This window comes from Mustela putorius, unplaced genomic scaffold, assembly GCF_011764305.1.
Source record: "Mustela putorius furo isolate JIRA1106 unplaced genomic scaffold, ASM1176430v1.1 tig00003869_pilon_pilon_pilon, whole genome shotgun sequence".
Lineage (NCBI taxonomy): Eukaryota > Metazoa > Chordata > Mammalia > Carnivora > Mustelidae > Mustela > Mustela putorius.
The window spans coordinates 35014015-35028923 of record NW_025422021.1 but is presented as its reverse complement, the minus strand read 5'-3'; the positions used below and the strand labels follow the sequence as shown (position 1 = coordinate 35028923).

General features: G+C 46.7%; 1 protein-coding gene across 9 annotated transcripts in view; it reads left to right on the top strand.

Annotated features, from left to right (window-relative positions):
• The window catches only part of AGAP1 (ArfGAP with GTPase domain, ankyrin repeat and PH domain 1), a 507095-nt gene that overhangs the window by 253484 nt on the left and 238702 nt on the right, over nucleotides 1-14909 (top strand). For all 9 annotated transcript variants that reach the window (XM_013048468.2, XM_045066852.1, XM_045066853.1 and 6 more), the window contains one exon: nucleotides 1096-1188. In XM_013048468.2, coding sequence (XP_012903922.2) covers nucleotides 1096-1188 — 93 coding nt within the window. The remainder of the gene's footprint in view (nucleotides 1-1095; nucleotides 1189-14909) is intronic.

Below are 14909 nucleotides of genomic sequence, written 5' to 3'. Positions count from 1 at the left end.
CCTGGCTGCTCTCACACCCCTTTGAAACTGGATTTCATTAGCTCTTCGCTGCACACCGGACACCACGAAGTCTGTTCATTTCATATATCATCTCAGATTTGAAAAGCACATGAAAATATTTCTCCATTTTCAATATTGCGTGAGTAATGTTCCCATTGAAAAGTAATGGAGTGAAGTTGTCACTTGTCAGCACAGTTATTAAGGAGGACGAGTTTCAGATCTTTCTCTCATAATAAAATAAATCTGTCAGAAAATCATTGTGCTCACACTTCCTCATGCCATCCGGAGATGGAGGCTGAGCTGTGGTGCTCCTTCCACTTGCCGAAGTCGCCTGCACTCAGGGTTGTGGCTTCCCTGAGCGGCACGGGGCCACCTGCCCAATCCCAAGCTGGTCACACAGTGTCAGCAATGCCGCCCAGGAGACGGTTCTGCAAACTTAGCAGACAGAACTGCTCATTTTTCCCCAAGCACTGATGTGTTGTCAAAAAAGAGGTCTTCAACTTTGTTTCCCCTTTGTTATTTTTTGTGGTGTGGTGTGGTAACAGTAGTTAGACTTTGCTGCTTTCTAACTGTCCAGAAGCAGTTAAAAAAAAGAAGTTCACGGCACCTTGATATGAATGAAGAGTGCACTATTAAATTGCTCTGCTCTGTCGTTCGTAGAATTTCAAAATCCTCCTTCAGACATTAACTCAACATACACATTCACGTGGTAGGTTCCCCCAACAAGCCGCAAGGAGGCCTTTTCTCCTCGGCTGGATTAGCTGCAGCCCCAGAAAGCGCTTTCCTGTTGGGCGTTACTTTCCTATATGGTCCGTTGGTTTCTACTGATTGAATTTTGAGCTCTGTAAAAAAAGAATTAAAAGGGAATTTGGCGGAGGAAAAGTAGGGGGCAAAGTTTGGAGAATTCTCTGTAAAATGATGGGTTGGTGGGAGCGAAGTATTCAACAGCCCGCTGTTTGGGCTTGTGTGTGCTTGCGCCTGCGTTGTCCACGGCTTCTGGGTGTGGGAGCGAAGAAACCGTCCGGGGAAGGGCAGGCCTGCAGATCCACGAGCCACAGCCCTTACCCAGATGCTAACTTTATTTTTGCTTTGCAGTCTCGGAAAGGGAGTGACCCAGACAAAGAGAAAAAAGGCCTGGAGAGCCGCGCGGACAGCATCGGGAGCGGTCGAGCCATCCCAATTAAACAGGTACGCCGCTTCCCCCTTTTTCCCTTCCTGGAGCTGGAGACACACCTCGGCTCTCCTTGCTATGATGCCGGCTCGTGCGCCAAGGTTTGTTTGATGTGCTCTGTTGATGAATGTAGAAGTCACTCACTTGACATCAATTAGAAGAGGTTCCTGTGTGTATTAAAATAGGATCATTAGAATAAGAAGAGGGAAAAATGTGACAACAGATCTAATGAAGTGCAGTCTGCCCGCTGCATATGGAGTGTGTTTCGAGGCTGAGCTGGCTTCAAAGGCTGCCTTTGTAGCTCGGCTTTGATTGGGCCGCGGGCCGCCAGTCGACAGGGGTAAATCAGATCGCCGTACAAGAGCCCCTTGTGATCACAGGAATAGCCCGATGTGGCCCTAATTTGCTCTCGCAGACGGACATCTGAACACTGTTTCAGGCTGGTTTGTAACAACGAGGCAATTAGTTGTGATAATCATAGCCGGTGTGTCAGCTGCGCGCTCTTGTTTGTAATTTGCTAATGAAGGAATTGTAACTTTGATTAGGTTCAGTTTCATTTAGACCTTATTATATAAAGGAACATTTACAGCTGTAATGTGGGGCCTTAATTAAACTTCCTCATTACACAACAGGACTTGAATTCAAGCATTTGTTTTGGCCTATGTCGCTAGCCTGGAATAGGTTTTCATTAGCCCAGAAACCGGGTACCAAATTACTTTATGTCTCAAGTAAAATGGAAATTCACGTGACATATTTTGCTATTATAGTTCCAGAGAAAATAAAAATAAAGACTTCGACCCAGCACTGTGGCTCCTGGTAATAGCATCTTTTACTTTGTGAAAGAAGTCCAATTGATTTAGAGTGCATTCTGCTTGAGAGAGGGGGAAAAAAATCTGCAGGCAGGATAATAGCTCTTCCTCTTATGAACATGGCTGTAACCACTTTGTTCCTCTGGGGGATTGCTCTTTGCCAGCCTCTTCCACGGGCACTCCATTTCCTGTGCCCTTCCACAACTCCGGTTGGCTCCGGCCACCCCTCCAGAGGGCAGAAGTCAGTGCACAAATACAACTTTACCATCTGAAACAAGCAGGAAGGCCGCGTTAGCTGGGGGCCAGGCAGCCTCAGCGTAGACAGGTGAAAACAGGTCGGTTGGGGCCTGAGCCGGGACTCTGGAAACATTCAGTACCCAGGCCACGAATGTGTGGCCAGACTCTGGGCACCATTGAGAAGAATCCTCTTCCCTCCCCTTTGCTGGCGGGCAGTGTCTTCTTCACGCTCTAAAATGGTTTTGTTACTGTCGAGGTCCACACTCGTCGTTGCTCATTCTTTTCTTTGTATGCTTTTATTTAGACACTGAGCTGTCTACAGGAGGTGATTTTAATGCGTGATTTTTCTGTTGATTTTGTTCCAAGTAGGATTATGAAACTCCTTTTCATATCATTTAACTCCTTTTCTCTCATTTAAAAAATGAGTCCTGAGACTTTTCCTTTTGGGAATATTAAAACTTAATTCTCAACCATTTCCTTGATTCACGCTTCTTGTCTGTTGGGGGGTGCCGTCCTCCACACGGGCTGGGCAGGCCCCTGGCGTAATTGGAACCTTCACTCAATTTGTACCCTGCTCAACTGCAGAGGGGGCCCGCCGTACAGACTAGATTTTCAATCTGTGTGCCGATTGGAGTTGACCATCAAGCGTAAAATGAGTATTATCTAGTCTTTGGAAGCCTTTCAGTTGTGAATGTTCTAAATAATGTCGTCGAAATCTAAATCATGGTCTGATTTCCCGATGAGTCATGGTTCAAGAGCGTGCACAGATCCTTGTCCCTCATGGCTGCCCAGGGCAGCTCCTTCCTAGAAGTACACACCTGTCAGATCAGAGTCCCCCTGTGGCAGAACCTTCCAGGCCTCAGATTTCTCTTCTGTGAAATGGGCCCTGGATGATAATCAGAGCCCCTTAAAACACCAGGATGTGGAGATTCCAGAGAGAATTTTTTAAAATTCCAGCAAAACTGGATTTTCCAGTTAGTCATGCTCAGGGCACCTTTGTTGGAGCCTGTCTTTAGGTCACAGGGACTGATGTGGGTTTATAGCTGGTCCTACAGATTTATCTCACATGCCTGTGTGTGCTGTGTTTGTAAAGGATTCGAGATCATTAGAGACTGTCTGAATTCCTAACCCTTCCTGCACAATGACTTCAGCAAGCAGAAATGAGGAGCAAGACTGCAGAGGAAGGAGCCAGGTGCTGGCATGTTCTTTATAGGTGCTCGCCAGACCTCTTGTCGAGGGAACGAACAGTTAGATGAGTCCTTAATATTGGTTAAGTGCTCATATAGTGTCCCCTTGAACCCCCCACACCGCCACAGGTGTGGCTGTACTATCCTTGCTTTAAATGAAACCCCGGGCAGGGTGAGCACTCCCGACCAGGCCACTTAGAGAAGTGATGGGGCCAGGATCCAGACACCAGCCCCTCGCCCCTGTGCTTGTGCTTTCTCCATGGCTGGTTGGGGGAAAGCCTTCGGAAAGCTCAGAAAGCAAAGTTATGTGTTTTAAGTAAAACAGGTGAGCCCTGACCTCAGACAAATACCTTCCACCTATGTAGAAGAAACGTCCAAGACGGTCCCCACATTTGTCTGGGGACTACACCACCACGTGCTCCAGGCATGGAATGTCTCCCTTTCCCCTGCCATGGTTTCATTTGCTCTCCCACCCTTCTCCCCAGTGCAGGCCCTTGGCCTTGCCACACAGCCATGTTCAAGACTTGGTCTGGGCATGGGAGCCCCATATCCCGGCTTGTAGGCCAGTCACCCCATGGCAAAGAAACCGTCCTGGAATCTCGGTGACCGCCATGGGGCTGGTGATGGTGACGGGTTTAGGACCAGCTAGTTGTTTTTTTTTTTTTTTTTATAAAAAAACTCCATACAGGAATCTTGTAGCAGCTGGTTTAGGGTACGAGCAAGGTGGTCTTCACCACGCTATGCCACTAGACTCGCATTTGTCCAGATTGTGTTCCAGTGGATAATTTTAATCACACTTTGCTCACATTCTACAGCTCGTTCATTTTGAGAACAGAGGCCTCTTCCCCCAGTGTGGGAGCTAGCTGGAGCATGCTGGACAAGGATTTCATCTCTTCCCCTTTCCCCCCAGTTAAAGATTCTTCATCAAGAGTATGACTGATTTTCTGCAAAATAACTTCATTTTTCGAACCTGCACCCATTTCTTTTTTTTGTCCTTTCTGGGACCTTAGAGGAGAAGAGGAGAATTGGGTCAGAGGGGTCCTAGTTTTCCTTGTTTTTTTTTTTTTTTTTTTTTTTTTTTTTAACTAATAAGATAAGGTCTGTTCGAATAAAAATTAAAAAGCAAAGCAAGAAAAATAAAAAAAAAGCCAGAGGCCCGGCTCAGCGGCGAGTGGGCTTGTCACGTATTAATTTTTCATTGCTGTGGAGAGTTGTACATACATAATCACTTGATTGCAGTGGGAGTTAGGGAGCTCCTATGGTGTCATTTGCATAAATCTTGTTAAGTCAATGGCAGTTAATGAAGTACAAATGAGCCCGGAGAAGGTGACATGCAAATCGTGGGTGGCAGATGGGAGGTCTGTTTGGGGGACGGCAGCTGTGTGCTCTCCTTTCTTTCTTTCCCTTTGGCATTTTTTAATCTCTATATTATAGTACGGATACACAGCCTCAGCCCTGGCCTCTCCCCCTCCCGGCAGACTCCAGGCCAGAGCCTGGCCTCTTCCCACCCCTGCCGCGCTCACTGTGCAGAAACAGACCTGATGGCCTCACCTCACCTCCCGCTTCCTAACAAGCACTGGGGTGTTTTTGAATCTTTGAAATCTTGGTCCGCTTGTCTTATCATGCTTCCGTCATTGAGAATACATATTTCACTTGGTGAGGCAAACATGCGAGCTTGGAGAGAGTATATTGTCTCCTGCAGGACTTCGAAGAATGAGAGTAAGAAACACTGTCTTTGTTTCATCATACTTCCATATGGGAGTCTGGTGTTCCCCCTGAGACAGGCCAGTGGTGTCTACCCAGCATTACCCACCTTTGCATGTGTGCTGTGGGCCTGGGGGGCAGCGGGCCTCGTGGGGCTGGTCAGGAACGAGAGGCTCTGGAGGTGGATGGGCATCCTTAAGGTCAGGCTGCGGCAGATCAGTGCCCCTGCCGATCAGTGCAGATCCCTCGGGCGGGCCCCCTCAGGCCTGTCTCAGTCATCTCTTGGGGTCCCTTGCCTGCTGGTTTGCGTTTTTAAGCTCCAAGTGCCATCAGGCCTCACCATGAACTTTTAGAGATTTATGGGCAAAACATCTACTTCCTGCTTTCAGAAGTTGGAGTTATTGTTTTTTTTTTTTTTTAATCTGTCTCATCAACTGGATTTTTTGAGAGAAACTGGTCTCTGTGGACTTTGAAGAGAGGCAGGCAGAGAGGCATGTGTGGGCAGCCTGTGCCTGGCAGCCGCTGTCCTGCTCACACAGGAGTTGCCAGGCCATTGGTCCTCGCTCTGTGAGTCCAGCTGAGCACTTTCCCTGGTGTGTGGGCCTGCGAGATAGCGCCATAGGCCGAGATCAGCACAGGTTTGGGATGGGTGCCCCAGGGATACATCGAAGCCATGAATTGTCCTCCAAACACCTGACTTTAAATCTTAATTTTGACCTTGAAGCTGGATATCATGGTCCCCTCGGGAGGAGAGCACTTTTCAACAGCCACCTGAAGCCACCAGGAAACCCTCCCCAAGCTCTCGTGGAAGGGCCGACCTGCATGGAACTTTCTGGTAGCACTCTGCCACAGGGCCTGGGAACCGTTTGAAGCCCTGTGTGGTTTTGATTCTCAGCTGAGTAGAAAGAAGCAATTGTCAATTAAGTGAAAGGCACCTCTGGAGTTAATCCTTTTGGCCAGCCTGCTGCAGGCCACTGACCCGTGTTGTCTGGTACCTGGGATCGGCCTGAGGGGGTGGATTGTGTGGTGCTGGCAGAATAAAAGCCACCTAATGATGCTCACTTTAACTTCTCCAAGTTTGACACCAGTCACAGTTGGTCGATCAGCTGCCGGCCAGTGCTCTTGTGCAGGAAGCAAAATTGAAGAGTGGGCTGAAACTTCTGGGGGGTTTGGAAGAGAGAGAGAGTGGCCGTACTCTTCCTCCCGGGAGTGCAGCAGAAGCCACCCAGGTCCATCCCGCCACATGTGTGGCGTCTGCAAGGCGTCAGTGCTGCGGCTCCTATCTGTCAGGCCTGACCACAGAGGGACCAAGGTGAGCAAGAGGCGGCCCTGAGAATCTGCTGTTCACCCATGTGGCAAATCAGCTCTGCCCGGGCATCGGGGGCCCATTTAGTTCCCCAGAAGCAGATAATTTACTGACGTGGACCCCAGTGCCCTGAAAGCTAATTTACCTCACTTGGGTGAACAACTCCCTGAGAGTGTTGCATCTGGCCTGGTTCACGACAGACTCAGCCAATTACAATTATTAATTTAATGGGTCAGGTGGGTGCATCACATGCTTTTAATTTGACTCCTCAAATACCAGACTGTCATTGGAAAAACCACTCCGACTCTCTGGATGCCTGGGTAGGAATTGACCACCATCCATCTTGGACCAACGAGGACACACACCCCACCACCCCCAGACCCCTTTGGCTGTACGGGTGGACGACAGAGTGGTCTAAACAAAAATGCCTAAAAAGGTTATGTTAACTGAAATACAGAACCCATCATTTAAATATAAATATGCAAATTAATTTAAAATGTGACTCCCCTTAGTACCGGGGGCTGCAGGGGGTGACACAGAGCAGTGTGTGCACTCAGGTGCTTGGTACACCGTAAACTGCCGTGCAGACATGATGTGTCCTCTGTGGATCCATAATCCAGGAGCTGGGATAATAACTGACTAAGTGATTCATTTCAGTAAAATGTTGTTTATTTTCTTGAAAAGTTCAGCAGTGATGGTGAAGCCCAATTCCCCACGAGCTCAGCAGTGCAAGTTCATGCACAAATAGAGGAAAGTTCCCCAAAGCCAGCACTGGCATGAATCACCAGAGTTTATTTTTGTCCAGATGAATGAAGAGGGTTTTTTTCCCGGTGTTATTTCCTATCAGACACGATCAGCTTGGAACAGTCGTGTGCTCTTCCTGCACAGCTGTGCTCTGGGAACCCTGCTAGGGCTCAGAAGAGTCTACGAGCCAGCCAGGGCCCAGACCCCACCCTGTGTCCTCCAGGACTGGGGAGGACAAATGTTGGAATAGAGCTGTGTGGCAGGGGTCCTGGGAGCCCCAGGAGCTAAGGAACAGTAGATTCTCCTGAGCTGGAAAGGTGTGGGGTGAGCAGGGAAAGGGAAGTGGAGGTGGGGGACAGGCGGAAGCGGCTGCCGGAGGCAGGTGGGAAGGACCGGTGCTGAAAGAGGGTGTGAGGAGGGCAGCCTGGAAAGGCTGGGGTGTCCCATGGCCAAAGGGTCTGGTCGGCCTTGAGTGGGTGTTGGGAAGGTAGTTGGTTTCCCAGAGTCATTCGGGGGTGAGGGGGTGCGCCATGCCATGTCTCCACAACTTGGCAGTTTGGGGTTATGAGACTGAGGACAGTCTAGAGCTAGGGGCACCAGCTCCCCAAGGGACAGTGCCTGCTTCAGGGCAGTGTCTCTGAGGACCAGAGGAGCCTTTCCTTTGGAGAGCAGCCCTTGGCCACTGTTCTCCCTAATCAGAGGGTTTCTTCCCTCCTGCTGCTTTATCCCCTAGGGGTAATTACAATCCCTCAGAGTATCAGCAGTTGCCAACACTTCCTGTTTATGCACCAGAGATTGTCTCGCATTTAGCAGATGAGGAAGGGAGGGTTCAAGGAGAAGGCCGCTTGCCCAGCGTCACACAGCACATCCATGGCGAGAGCTGTCCTAACAACCGCAGACCAGGGCCTTCGGCAACATTGGTTTCTAGAGACTGGAAGTCTAGGCTCAAGACATTAGCAGGAGCAGTTTCCGATGAGGACTCCCCCTGGCTTGGTGTGGCTGCCTTCCCACTCTGCCCTCACATGGCTTCTCAGTGGAATGGGTCCTGGCATCTATTCCTCTCTTCCCCACCACCAGTCATCTTGGAGGAGGGCCCTGCCCTTCTGACCTCAGTTCACCTTAGTTACTTCTTTAAGAGCCCTGTCTCCAAGTATGGTCACACTGGGAGTGAGGGCTCCAGCATCTGGATTTGGGGGGCACGTAATTCAGCCTGTAATGTGGGACTGATTAATAACAGAGCTGGGGCACAAGGTTGAGTGTGTGTGTGACCATAAGGGACACCTGCTGCTGTCTCTCCTGTAACAGTCTTCTGCCTTAGGCCTTCTGGACATTACAAGTTAAGACCACTGTGTTCCTGTGCACATGTTTGAGAATTGAAAGAACCTACTTTGGGAGTTTGAAAAAACTCCATGTACTGGTTAATAAACATGCAATAGTCAAAATATTCTGATTTGAAGGTTTTGACCTAAATCCTCCTAAGTTGCAATAAATCGAGAATTTGAAGTAAGCCTGTGGGAACACATCCTTTCACGAAGCCTGGAGCATCCTCTCTGTGCAGCACATTTTATAAGTTAGGGCAGTGGAGACCCTTTAGGTCAGTTCTAAAATGAAAAGCTGCAATAATCTATGATTTCAGTGGGCCCTTTCCCATGCAAAGGTGGCTCCTCAGGACTGTGGGCACGTGTCAGGCCTATAGCTGGAATGGCCAGGAAAAGCATGTTTATTCAGCAAGTGCCTACAGTCCTGGGGTTCATCCTGTACATGTCTTCCCTTCTAGCCTTCCAGAAAAGCAAAAGCAAAAAAAAAATCCATTGTGTCCACAAATTACTTAACCTGTCACTGTGGTAAAGGCACAGTGCAGTGTTTTATCAGTTTATTGCAGGTAGAGGAGAAGACATCCAGAGAATACATGTCATAATTGAAGGAGAGATGTGGCAGGAGCACAGGGACCTCACCATGAAGGTGATGAGGGGCCATAAGGCTGCACTCATGGGCCACAGGTTTGCAGATACTACCTACAAACCAAAGTCTACCAAGACGCCTGAGAAAATCATAGCACATCACAACCTCATTTCACTTCTGCTCCATCAAGCTGTTCCCAATGGAGGACTCTTCTTTTTCCATGTGTAAGAACATAGAACATGGATTAGGACCTCTCCCAAGCTGGCTTTTGTCCTTTGTTTATAGGAAGTTTAGAAAATGAGTGAGCGCCTCTCCTCCTGCAGGAAGAATCACACTGGCTGTTAAAAACAGCAGCAGTGGAACTCTGGGGGCGTTTGGCTGCTGGAACGGACCCTTTTCCAAAAAATGGAGATGGGCCCCCAGCTTAACCAGCTTTACTTGTGCCCCAGGCATCCCGGGTGCTCTTTGGCCCCTGTGTAGGCCCTCTGCCCTCAGCGGGCTTGTACCTGGTGCTTGCTCCAGAGCCTTTAGCCCAGAGTTCTAGAGAAGATGACTTTGTGAGTCTTTCAAGTCCCTGTTTCAGGAAAGACATCAGACCATGATGCTTTGGGTCTTTTTGTTGTTGTTGTTGTTGTTGTTTTAAGATTTTATTTGAGAGAGAAAGAGAGAGCACAAGCAGGGGGAGCAGCAGAGGGAGAAGCAGGCTCCCTGATGAGCAGGGAGCCTGATGCAGGTCTCAGTCCCAGGACCCTGGGATCATGACGTGAGCTGAAGGCAGTCATTTAACCAACTGAGCCACCCAGGTGCCCCCAGACAGTGATGCTTTTATCAGATAATTTTGAGTAGCAAAAACATCCTTTCCTTCCAGCATCTCACAAGGGGACTTATTTCCAACTGACTTACTGATGGCCAGGTCTTCAAATTTTTGGTATCAAAGCTGATGCTATTATAACATGTAGATATTTGGTGAAATTATATAAAATGGGCATGGGAAGGGCTCGGGCATGGGAAGTATGTTCCTAGTTAGACCCTTTTATGAAGTACCTAATAGCATAAGTATGTTTATAGACTGGGAAAAGAGACACATTTAAAAGAAAAAATACTACTAACTCCTCAGGGCCTTCCCAAACCTTGTCTTCCCCAGTTCAGGGAGACCTACACCCCACTGTACTTACTTGCTCACATTTCCATCTGCTTAAAAAGTCTGCACAATGAACCAGATGGTGATTGTGTTGTATTTATCATAGCAGTGCTGGCCCCTCTTTCCTTGGTGCCTGTTGTGCATTGGTTACTATTAGATGCTTCAATCCTACAACCTTATTTAATTCTCTGCCAAGCTAGGGCACAACGTCTGCCAATGGGAGACGGGAAATCCAGGGTTCAGTGGGATTAAGTCCTCCAGCAGATGAGGTTCCCACACTAACCAGTGTCAGAGCTGGGATTCAAATGGAAGAGTCTTAGTGTGTTTCTAGAAAAGTCTTCCATGCCCCATTCCCCGATTTTATCCATGCTTACAATGGCCATCTTTTCCACACCACATCAAAAATCATGTAAATGGTGTCTTCTCCTTGTGGGGTTCCATGTGCCCTGTGGGGCCATCCTCAACAGCCCTGTGCTGTCTGGCACCCGGACTGACCGTAGTACCAACGTGGCAGTGTCCTCACAGCCCAGAGATTGACCAGACAGCCAGAGCTGTCTCATGAGAGATTTTGACCTGAACTAGCCACATGGGGCATGTGTGGCTCCTAGCTCTGGCTGATACTGGTCCCTTTAATCTGTGCTTGTCATAATCTTCCTGTCTTTGGGGCCCAAGTCAAATGCCTTCTGTTCCAGAAAAATCTTACCTTGTCCTCAAATAGGTGTGGTGTCTTTCCCCTTCTCCCTTCCCAGGACATTCCATCAAGTCTTGGGATCCTGCTGCCATCTTGTCTGACGCTCATCAGCACGTGCGTCCTTCGTGCATCCACATCCCCACTGCCATGTGCTCTCACGCTCCTGGAGGGATGCTCGCTGGCAGAGCTCCTCCCCTGCTGTGTCAAGTAGGGAGGCAAGCAGTGGTCATAGATGAAGTAGTGTTATATTTTGAAAAATGGAATAAATTTTAATTCGGTGTTCTTTACACTGAACTCTATTTCATGTACATAGAATACTGTATTTAGGTAAAAGAGAAGAGGTACATTTTTTAACTGTCAAAGAATCAAACCGTCGTCCGTGACCAAAATCATTTGTGAAAACTGGTTTCTTCTAAAACTTCTCTACTTTTCAATATTTGTACATTAGAAATTACATTTAAGTAAATATCTTCACTATGTAACTTTGTTTATAAGAATTGTTTCATGTCAAACCTACAAATTTTAGAAACAGTGGGCTATTTTTATAATTGCCAGATTTTTACCCCATTCTTCATTCTGTATCAGCCAGAGCCTTTGTGATTGTGATTAGTGCTAAAAACAGGAGTATGTGTGTTCTCAAAGTTATTTTGGAAAAATGATTGATACTGTTTTTAATATACATTAAATTTTATGGAAATTTATAAATCTATCTGCTACATAGATATTATATTGCTGGGGCTATAAGTGACCTAGAAGAGAAGGTTTGGAAATGAAAAACTACAGGAAGCAAATAAGCATGGGTGGGTATTTGGTTTTTCTTGTGAGTGTCTAAAAAGCTTTGGAAACTTAAAACAATTAGAAATCATTTTATACTTAGGTTTGTAACTCACAAAGCATGATAGAATCCTTTTGGCAAAAGTTAGTTTAAAAAGAAAGTTCTAGAAATGGATTGCTATGTCACTAAAAGTTGGCCTGGTGTTCTTGGAGGGTATAAAAAATTTTACTCACTTTTCCCCATTAATCTCTCTGCTAGAAATTTACCCCAAAGGAATAATTAACAAGACAAAATTTTTAAGTATACAGAAATGTTCATAGCAGAATTATTTATAATATCAAAATCCTGAAAACTACTGATGTCCAACAAGCAAGGAATTAAATTAGTGATGGTCATTAAATAGTGCTAGGATCGGTAACCTCTAGAACTTTCATTTTGGAGACTATTTAGAGGTGTGAAAAGTGTTTATAAAACAGAGAAAGCATAAAACTATAATCAGTACATGAAAATAATTGTATATTTGGTTTAAAATTGGATGAACAGGAACACAAGATATGAGGTAAGGCTTAAAGAAGAGCTTTAATACTTTTGACTCTCTTTAATATTTCTTGTGAAATAATTTTGCAAAAGCTACAGAGCCAGCGAGAGCTCCACGTGCCCCATGCCCAGCTCCCTCGCAACACCAGCTGCTCTCTCGAGCTCAGTGCAGCGATGGCAGCCACAACACCTCAGCCATAAACCTCATTCCAACTCCATCTCCCAGTTCAGCCCAGGGTCCCTGCATGCGTGGGGGTCACTTCGTCCCCCTTGGTCACCTCCACCCTGAGACTGCTCTGTGGTCTGTCTTACCCTGACTTTAATGCTGTTTGAGGAATGCTGCAGGAACCCTGCAGAACGGAGTGCCCCTCAGTGTACACTGCCTGCTGTTGGTTCCTCGGTTGAGGTGATGCATTTGGGGCTGGAGAACCACAGGGCTGTTTTGTTCTTCTTGGTGCCCTCAGCAGGGGGGCACATGGTGGTGGTGTATCTTATCCTTGGTAGCTTTGACTGTGGCCATTTGGTTCACATGGGGGGTCTGCCTGGTTTCCTCTGTTGGAAGGGATTATTTTTCCCTTTGATGACAATGAATTGATGAATACCTTGGGGGAAATACTTAGAAACTATGCTGATAGTCTGTAAAAATATTTTTAATGATATAAATTGTATTCGATAAGTAGGTTTTAAAAAATGAAGACAATTTCCTTCTGATAAATGTGCATTGTCTTGAATAAAATGCCCTGGGTGCCGTGTGCACATCTGTGAGTGTGTATGTGTGTGTGTGTGTGTGTAGGTATAGCAAAGCTAAATTTCCCTTCCTTTATACTGAGTGAATTAGAAGTCTAAATACCACGAAATGCCTCTCCTATTCAAGGAAATTTCAAGAGCAATAGTTACATGTGTGCTAGTACTTTTAAATACTTATTGGCCTTTTAGTAGTATCTACAATGCAAAAATATTTTACAGCCTGAAAGGACCACTAATATTGTCCCAGTGTTCTTTTTTTCTTTCTTAATTTCTATTTTTAAAATTTTTATTTAAATTGGATTTAGCTAACATATAGTATATTATTAGTTTCAGGGGTAGATGCTGTGGTTCCTCAGTTGCATACAACACCCTATGCTCATTTGCATCAAGTGCCCTCCTTAATGCCCAGTCACCCAGTTACCCCATCCCCCGACCCCCCTCCCCTCTAGCAATTGTATTTCTTTTTTTAATCTTAAAACATTGATTTACCATCTAAGAACAGTCAAGTGAGTGCTTCTTTCCTCCCTCCAGTGTTGGAGGGAACGGGAAAGTGAGGATAATTTGGAACTTACTAGGCCTTTGAGGAGGAGCTGAAGGGTCTGGGTAGGTAGAGGAGGGGAGGAGGAGCCTGGTTGGGGTGTGGGGAGGAGGCCTGAGTGGTGTTAGAGGGGGTTGGAGATGAGGCAACATCTAAAGGGGGGTGGGGAGGAGCCCTGAGGCAGGGATGGGAGATTTGAGGAGGAGCCCCAGGGGTACAGAGGAGCTGGAGCATTGGGAGTGTGAGTGCACCTGGTGAGAATGGAGAGGCAGTTTGCAAACTCAGGGGGAACCAGAGGCTGTGAGCCTTGAAGGGTAGGCACATTGTAGGTTCTTGGCAGACCCTAAGAGCAATGAATGCTCAGGGCACTGCTGTGGCCTGGGTGCAGTGTCACATTGGTGTAAAGCAGGAGGGAAGCTTCACAGAGATTCGTTTGCAAACCAGGGTCTCTTGGGTTTGGTCTCAGTTATTTTTTTTAAATGAAAATTGAAGTTCTGCTTAAGATTTCACCTGTTTTTTAAATAATTTATCTTAGAAAATGGAGAATAGGTACATGGGTACACCTGTACGTATGTATTATATACTTGTATGTGTATGTATGTGATACGTTAATATATAGGAATTTCGTGAATTAACCATAAGAGGGTTTTGTTTTGTTGTTTTTCTCTCCGAGCGTCCCGTTTTTGCCCAAACACCATACTCTGCTGGTGCTTGGGCTGAACTTGAGGCAGCCCTGGCATAGCAAATGCGCTATTTCTAAAGCTGGAGGAGATCCACATTTTGCACATGGAGAAACTGAACCCTGGGAAGGTGATGTGTCTTGCCCAGGCTTGCACCTGATGTGATGGGATCCAGGTCCCATCTTCTCTGATGCTCACTCCAGTGCGCCTTTCACTATTCACACCCATATCCTGGGTATTTTCTTTTCCCTTGGGCTTAAAAAATACATAGAAATAATGTATACATCTATCTTGGTTGTAATGTGAGTGGCCATTTTTTCCTAAGTGGAACCTCTAAGCTTCATACTGTTTGATCCAGCTATTATAAAAGTGAGGAAGAGAATAAAAATTACTACATTTGCAAGGATCTGGTTCCTAGGGGTGGATAAATCATTTGGGGGGCATTTCTCTATCCCATGGCCTCACTGAGGCCACATCAACCCCCTGAGACTCTGTGTGCTCTCTTTTACATTTTACAGATGAGAAAGCTGGGGCTCAGACACATGATTTCATAAAACCAGGAAGAGGCAAAGACAGGATTCAAACCCATGTTTGCCTCTTTCCAGAACATGCTGCCACTGAGCCTCCAACATGACTTCCCGGTTATAGTAAAAATTCAGGCGTGGGCAACACCCAGACACTGCTGCAAACAATGCCCACGCTGAGGGGTCTTCGGTTGGTGGCACCCGTGCTCTACGGCA